Source organism: Morone saxatilis, unplaced genomic scaffold (assembly GCF_004916995.1).
Source record: "Morone saxatilis isolate NCDOM2014 unplaced genomic scaffold, NCSU_SB_2.0 Contig2, whole genome shotgun sequence".
Lineage (NCBI taxonomy): Eukaryota > Metazoa > Chordata > Actinopteri > Moronidae > Morone > Morone saxatilis.
The window spans coordinates 4,844,752-4,853,060 of NW_023339762.1; the positions used below are offsets into that span (position 1 = coordinate 4,844,752).

Sequence of the window (8,309 nt, forward strand, 5' to 3'; positions counted from 1 at the left end):
GCAAAGGGCCGCAGGTTGGAACTGAACTTGGGCTGCTGCAATAAGGACTTGCTTTATCAGGTGAGCTACCATGCTCCCCTTTCAGTTGTAGAGATTTTTCGTTCCAATTTGTCCTGCAAGTGGCAGCAGGACAAATTGCCAGCAATAAATTCATGGATGTTAACCAGTAAATGGCCAGTTGCCAGGTTGGTTTGTGCATGCTAATGCAGCTGCAATGTAACAAAGGACAAGTGTTGTGTGTATGGTCTACCAATCCGTGGCCTTTTGCTGAGCTGCCAATCTGAGGGCGGCGAGGGCGACTTCACATCCGTTACAGTGGGACTGGGATTTTCACTACCATCTACAGTGCAGAAAAACACACAGAGAATATACAGTACGTAAAAAACACTGGATAGGCTATCAACAGCACTGCTAATGTTGCGTATTATTATAGGGCCCTTACTTTCAGTTTCTAAATTAGCTAGAGTTTTCGGGGATTCCCGAGGTGAAACGAAAGAGAAAAGTCATAAGATTCACCAAATATATGCTGATCGTTGTTGGACAACCTGCTGCCTCTCTGACTTTCATTTGCACTTTAGTTTGTCAGTGAGGCTATGACTACTGAGGGGTGCTTTACTATAAAGCAAATGAAGATAATGATATTAATCCCAAGTAAAGAAACACCTTTCACCCAAAAGAAAACCACCGGATCACTTGCCTTACACTGTATTTCATTGTCTGCTTTGGGTGTGTTCAATATGCAAATACACAGATCAGCACACAGTGAGTGTGGTGGAAAAGAAAACTTAAGAAATATTAGCCATTTTTTGTACATGTAAAACACCTGCAGACTGAATGTGTATTTATGCAGGCCAGTGCAGCCAGACAAACAAAATGTATAGTCCTCCTGACACACACACACGCACGGACAGACATTAAGAGACAAACATTAACTACCTGTGGTTCTCAGGGGCACTGGTGCTGCAGTTGGAGAGTGTATAACATCAGCTAAATAGTCAAACAGAAAAGTCATACTGTTAGCCAGGCCAGCACAGCGATAAATTAGACTAGTATGAGCAAGTAAGTATTACTTATTATTATTCATAATATTATTCCATACAGAACAGAACAAATACAGATCATCTATGGCTTCAAGGCAAGGGACATGTAACTATAGATAAATAATAAGAGGAATGGCCGATATATAATGCCGATATCAAAACAAATAAAAGTTCTGTACAGTTCTATTCTATTATACAGGAAATTCAGGCAAATTTTTACAGCAGGATGTATTAAGAGTTATAGTACAGTGCTCAAAAGCTACTGTTTCAGCGCTACTGGTGAATAATTACTTAAGGCAGAAAACTGCTACAGCACTGTTCACTGTGAGGTTGGAAAACAACAGAATGCTCCCCATGTGCTAACCCATACTTCTTCACCCTTTACAGCACATAACCATGACATTATATTTAACACAACTCCTGCTTTGTATAGACATACTAAGTTATGTTTTATCCTAAACCTTGAGATATGTGTATGTGTATCTGTATGAATCTAAACACTAACTTTAATGACTTCTTTATATGACCATTCTTGTTGTGTGGTTACCTGACCAGTGAGTAAGGTTTGGACTGTTGATGACGGCAGTATGAACAAGGGCTAGAATACCTTGTCAACATGTTTAACATAATTTTATACTCACTGTTTGCATATCCAGCCAGGGAAATGAGCTTCGACTCCAGGTGCATGGGGATGTTCTCACACAACATACACATGCTCTGAAGGAAGTCGCGGCAATCTGCAGCGCTGGCCAGCATGAAGTACTCCAACATGGCTTTGATGTGTTCTGTTCTGTTTGTGTTAATGTCCCACCTGGCGCCACCGGGCATCATTTGGTACAAGCTCATGATGACTGCAGGGGACTGACCGCTAAGGATGGTGAGCAGTTCTGAGGATTCCTGAGTCAAGACGGAGTTCACATTGTCACCATCAGGGTCAAGCTCCTCATCCATGGTCAGACTCCATCAGCTAGTACACAAACAAGCAAATATGAACGCAAGCACACGTGTGTAGATACAATCTCACACCTCAAAGACAGCTTTAAGTGAGGAAGAAATTGCAACTAAAATTGGTAACGTCTTTTCAAACCAATTGGGAGACAGCTCCGATTCTTATTTTTCACATACTCATACCTAGGAGCCTGATGACCAATAACATCCCCATCAGCACACACACAGCCACGGCTTGCAAAGTGGATAGATAGATAGGCCATTTCATATGCAGGAGCTACACACTGTGCTCCTCTTTTATTCATCCAAAGTTGCTCATTTCTTACTCATTAATAACTTACATTTCGCCTCCTTCCACCAGTGAATAGACGGATGTACTTTCATTTTATATCTTGCTCAATTAATGACTATTAACTATCACTATTGATGAATTCTTCTGTTCATGTCTGAGTATTGGCATTGTATCGATATCCGTGACTATTCTATTGTGTCCTACGTCAGTCAAGGGGCGCGTGCGTTTACGCAGCACTATTTAATGCGTGTTGTTTAATGTAGTTAGCTCGTGCGTCTGGTTTATACTTATACTATTATATTATTATACTATTACTGTAGTATAGGACGGCCGTTAGGCTCCTGTTGTCTTCAGGGTAGATATATTGTCACAGGAAGGGCAGGAAATGTGCGTTTTCTCCTCATTTCATTTAACCTGCTCTGAAAATAACGAGCGCCGAGGTCATTTCAGGTAACGAGCGTCGCTATGTGCTGGGTCTTTAGTGTGCAGCCAAACTCTAACAGGTTTTAGGCTGAACTAAACGGTGCTGTTCCATATTCGTTTAAAATTATATTGAGAATTAATATAAGCACTCACCAACTACTGTTGTCGTAGACTGCATCTCTCTGCAGCCAGGGTGTCTTATTTCAAAACGAAACCATGAGCAAGGAATAAACTTTTGGTTTCGTTTTTGCGTAACTGCTGCCTTACAGTCGCCTGAGACGGGCAGATGCGTCGGATACGTAGGGGGGGGGCTGTGGCTCCTACCACCTGAAAAGAAGAGTTTGATGTAAAGCAAATGTTTGTCTGGCTCGTAATACAGTGGCCCGGACAGTTGAGACTAGTGATGTCGAGTCGGTCGCGAACAAAACCCTTTTAAGTGAACTATCCGCAAGCCGTTTGTTTTTGTAAAGTAATACAAGGCAGATTGATCTGATGATCTTCATGCTATTGGTGCTCCATGCATGCAGTTGGTTTTATTTGTCCAGATGTCAGTGGTGGGCATTAACAATGCACATTTACTTGAGTCCTGTATTTCATATACCGTACTTACGTTCAGTACTTTACTTGTTTTGTTAGGGATCTGTGCTTAAATAAAAACTAAAAATGTTAATAGCTGTCCTTTTTTTTATTTCTATGCTTAGGTGTTTCTTTCTGCTTTGTTTAGCAGAGTGATTCTACAAGTTAGTACATTCATTGGGTGGTTTCAGAGAGTTACAAGGGTCTCTAAATAGAATGAAAACAACTTATTGATGTATTATTTGAAAACTTCAGTACAAAGGATGTATTGAATAATTTAAGTGATATATGTGTACACATACAATACAAAACAGTGCTAAATTTGGCTGAATTATAAAAGGTATAAGTGGTAAAAAAAAAAAAGAGCGGTTTGGGAGATGAAAGAGCTGGCTTTTCTTGGTGAGCTGAGCCAAATGATCTGGCTCACTACAAAGAACCTGGAATTCCCATCACTGCTTCAGACATTAAGAGATAAGAGTGATACACAGATAGATCTGACACTGCCCAGTCACTCATTTCTTTGGGAGGAGTTGATGATGACATAAACGTTACAGAAGACCTGCTTGACCTCGACAGTCTCAAAGGCCAGACAAGAGCAATGGATTTATTTAAGTCCTATGGAAGCCCAATTCCGCCCGTACATTTTTTTAATAAAATGAATGAAATGAAAACATAGGTTTGATAAAAGAGTTATGTCATGATTATGAGATAAAACGTATTTAAGAAATTATGATTTTTATTACCTTTGGCCCAAGTGCTGGAAATCAGCAGATTGAACAACAATGGCTGATTTTGTCCAGTTTTGGATAGACCTATTGAAAGGAGATGGCTACTTCTCAGACAGCTTCTCGGAAAACTCCTTGATCCAGTTTTGCATTCTTCAAACAATGCAGGTAACTGACACATTATAATATAAAGGATTGCTCAGCAATATTTTTAAGAGAGGCACAAATGAGTGCCCAATATTTTTATACAATCTAACTTAATATTAGTCCACCAAGTCCGCAACTCATGATCACCTCATGGACGTCCCTCCATGTTGCATGCAGTCCCTCATCTGTATGGAGGCAGAGATTGTTTGCACCATGTGGACCTGGTGAAGGTTCAAGTCTGCCTTTAAGAATGTGACCTAATGTCAGCATAATCTGACATTAACAAATGATATGATAAATGATATACCTATATTGAACACAAACAACTGATAAACAATGAACTAGATCTATCATTAATGTCCCTTGGCCTGTGTCACATGTTATATTTCTGAAATGCTTTTTTGTTGTTGTTGAAACTCATATACTGATTGCAATTTACAAAATTATGTTTTAACCTGTGATGAATGCAAATTTTGTATTGTAACAATTTAAACACATAAAAGAAGTATCAAATATGTTCAGTTATTTTGAACAAAATATATGTACACACAAATGACTATGCTGTCCTAACATTGACTAAGTAAAAAATCAAAATCCACACATTAATTAACTGAATTATTTATTCAAATATTTAAACATCCACAGCATCCCATTTATAGGCTTATAGAATGGTAAAAAAAAAAAAAAACAATAACAGCACCTGAATAGAGGTAGTCAAATAGTTGTTTGCAATGTAAAAGGAAAAAAGAATATGTACCCTGTGACAAGATGTACTGTACTGTACTTTTATTTGACATGTCCTCTTTTTGTTATGAACTAGATATTTTAAATAAAAGTATTGTGGGACTGAAGTGCTTTACTGAAGGTAGCTTCAGTAAGAAAATTACTGAAATATTGTTTTTGTTAATAATGAATGGTTTACTTGCTTTAGTAATGTTTTCAAACTAGTATAACAAATACAATGCATTTGTAATAGTTATGTGAATGTAACAGGTAATCAAATACCAATATTATTACAAATATTTAAAATAAAATGTGTGTGTGAGTGTGTGTGTGTGTGTTATGGAGGTTAGATAAATAGCAAATGCTTTCAAGTTTCAACAAACAGAAGTTGTAAATGTATCAAATACAACACAGACAGGTTCCTCCATTTTCTCTTATAGCTCAAATTACCTTAAACATTAGGACTGCATGTGATTCAGTTAACAACCATAACAGTATGTTGAAATAACTCATTTACACTTAGGTTGTTGGTGAAGTCTAGCAATATAAGCCATTAGTCTTACATTACTTCTTTAACTGAGGTATTCACAGGAAGTTCTCTGCATTGAAAAATAGCACTTAAAAACAATGTTCAACAAAACAGAAGTGGCAAAAATCAGCAGACAAATGTGATAACATGTTTAAGCTGTGACAGTTACATAAGGCAACTGTAGTATTTCCTTCATAAGCCAAAACATCTGGAAAACCTACGAAGTCTCTTAAACAACGTCCAAACATTACTTTTTAAGACTTTGTTCATTTCATGTCGAAAAAATAGGTAGTTGTCATAACTGACTGATAACTCCAAGTAACAGCCACATGTATGAGCAACAGGTCTTCTCCGAAATCCCTGAAGTTGTGTGAAACTGACAGTGATGCTGTTTACTCTGAGGAATGAGGACAGATGATGGGTGTCTGACTCTCTAAGGTATGCACTTACATACTTGACAATTTGTTTCTCCTGGGCACTCTGGGTACTGGGGTAAGTAATAGATTTTTCACGATCGTACCCGTTGTTGGTTGTAGCTCTTCACAGACAGCTGCAACCCCTTTCAGCTCTGATCTAACAGGTGCGAGTGTGTTGCTCCACTGCTCAATCACAAAGGCGTGCTCTGGAATCAGTTTTTGGTGAGCAAGCTCCCTCAAGATTTGCTCAATGTTATCTGCTGTTGAAAGCAGTTGTGAATATCCGTGATTTCCAACAATTCCTCTTGGTCAACTACTTCAAAATCTGAACAAGAAGATTTAGAGATCACTCGCTCGGACTCAGACACATACTTCAAAAGCTGTCCACAAGATCAATCTCCACAAAGCCCAAAACAGCTCGCTCCAGAAGTACAAGAGCAAGTTTCACATGAAGGTACTTCTCCAATTCTTCTTTTTACCAAAATCATGACGTAGGTATGGCATTTCCCATAATGCAATGCTCATAAAAGTCATCACAGTACATCTCTCAAAACACCTCCATCATCCAGAGCCTTTTCAAGCTTTCCATTGGGAAGAATAACTTTAAAGAAAATGTCATCCTCATGATACTTTTCTCTGAAAACAGAGAGGCAAGATATCATCAAGACTGCAGTACTCTATACTAGAGATGCTTTCTGTGTGGAAAGTTATAACGCCACTGTCCTCTAAAGCATCCGCATGAAGCAATGTTTCATGATCTGGAAAACTACATGCCTCAGTGGTGTAAAGAAGGGAAACACTGTCACTGCTTGCATTTGCAAAGACTGTGCTGCTTCCAACATAAACAACATCTGTAGCATTTATCTCTGCAGTGTCTGTTTCAGAAGTGATGGTTAGAGAGAGGTGATAGATATCAGGTCTGTCATGTGTCTTTTCACATCCTTGTGCAGTTGCATTACTATTCTCCTCCTCATTTCATCAACTTTCATAAAAAGAAAATATCATTATGACTTTTTATTTCATAATTTTGACTTTCTATCTCATAATTATGGATATAATAATTAAGGATATTACTGAGCAATCATTTTTATTATAATGTGTCAGTTACCTGTATTGTTTGAAGAAAGCAAAACTGGATCAGGGACTGTCTGAGAAGTAGCCATCTCCTTTCAGTTTGTCAAATTGGTCTATCCAAAACTGGACAAGATCAGCCACCATCATTCAATCCGCTGATTTCCAGTGCTTGGGCCCGCCAAAGGCATGTAGCTCATAACAGTTTCAGCTTGGTTCTCAGAAAAAAATGCAAAAAAACAACAACATTGCATTTCAGCCATTTGACCATTTTCTGTTCCTAAATTAAGTCGGAGTCTGGCAGGACACCCACCAGCATTGATCACAGCATCCAGAAAGTAGCCAGCAATGATCTTTGGGTCATTGTTTGTTTTATAAGCTTCAAACCATCATCTTTTCTGAGAAATCCATTAATGCATCCACTGATTGCAGTTCCAAATGGCTTTAGCTTGTTGTAGCCATGAGTGTGCCAGTTTGGGCCACAGCTGTGGTAAACACACCTTTGCAGTCTTTTTCTTGACCTCAGATCAACACTGTCACCTAACTGCAGCAATATTCAAACTGTTTCTCTGTCACTCATAATTCCATGTAACCAATATTTCCAATATTTTTGGTGCATCCCTCTATAACCATGACACTAAACAGATGTTTCCAGTTGCTGTTCAGTGAAGGTTGCCACCACAGCCACATCAGTTTTGTTTTTTCTGTGCCACAGCTGCTTAATACAATCCCATGAGAAACAGCAAACAAATGAAGTATTTAATCTGTTGTAAAGCCACATTTAAAGTAGTCTTCAATGTTCTCTCAATCCATTTCTGTGTCAAATTGAATAGAACTCAAAGATCTGTTGTGTTTAAATATCTCATAATATGACTTTTTATCTCATAATTTCGACTTTCTGTCTCTTAATTATGACTTTTTGTTATCATTTCTCTTCTCTCTTTTCCTCTTTTATTAATACATTTTTTTATTACTTTTTGGGGATTTTTTTGATTTTCTTTACTGGCGGAAATGGGCTTCCATACATTTTAAACTAAGTGCTCTCGCAAAAACCTAGGGTCCTAGAAATGCCGTCCTGAATCCTGCGGTACTGCAGGAACGTAACATTGTGTGAGGTGGCTCTGTCGGGGGTCTGCAGCGCTTCTTCTCTCTCAGGAGAGAAATAATTCTTGGCTAAAAAGGGACAACCTATGCCAGAACTGTCGGATCCTGTCTGGCTGGCAGATTTGGCATTTTTAGTTTACAAAACATTTGAATGCGCTAAACATAAAGCCCATAAGCCAGCTAGATGTACACATGAAGTCCTTACAAAGCAAGCTCTAAATATCTGTAAGGCACTTGTCACACTCAGAGCCCAGTACGTCACATTTCCCTGTGCTGCGCGGGGTCATGGGCAGATTTCCAGAGGACCCTATTGGT

General features: G+C 38.6%; 1 protein-coding gene across 1 annotated transcript; it reads right to left on the minus strand.

Moving 5' to 3' along the window:
* Window positions 1–80: 80 nt before the first annotated feature.
* On the minus strand, window positions 81–2,941 carry LOC118330798 (protein NLRC5-like). Its single transcript, XM_035665480.1, has 4 exons — window positions 2,857–2,941; window positions 1,682–2,007; window positions 937–987; window positions 81–340 (listed from the first exon to the last, which is right to left on the minus strand). The coding sequence occupies exons 2-4, from the start codon at window positions 1,989–1,991 to the stop codon at window positions 201–203; spliced, it is 501 nt and encodes a 166-aa protein (XP_035521373.1). The 5' UTR covers window positions 1,992–2,007; window positions 2,857–2,941; the 3' UTR covers window positions 81–200.
* Between the last annotated feature and the right edge of the window lie 5,368 nt (window positions 2,942–8,309).

Coding starts and splice junctions, on each gene's coding strand:
- LOC118330798 (XM_035665480.1), bottom strand. CDS start 1,991: ATGGATGAGGAGCTTGACCCTGATGGTGACAATGTGAACTCCGTCTTG. Junction 988..1,681: donor CCTGGCTGGATATGCAAACA/GTGAGTATAAAA, acceptor TTGACTATTTAG/CTGATGTTATACACTCTCCA. Junction 341..936: donor AGTGCCCCTGAGAACCACAG/GTAGTTAATGTT, acceptor TCTGCACTGTAG/ATGGTAGTGAAAATCCCAGT.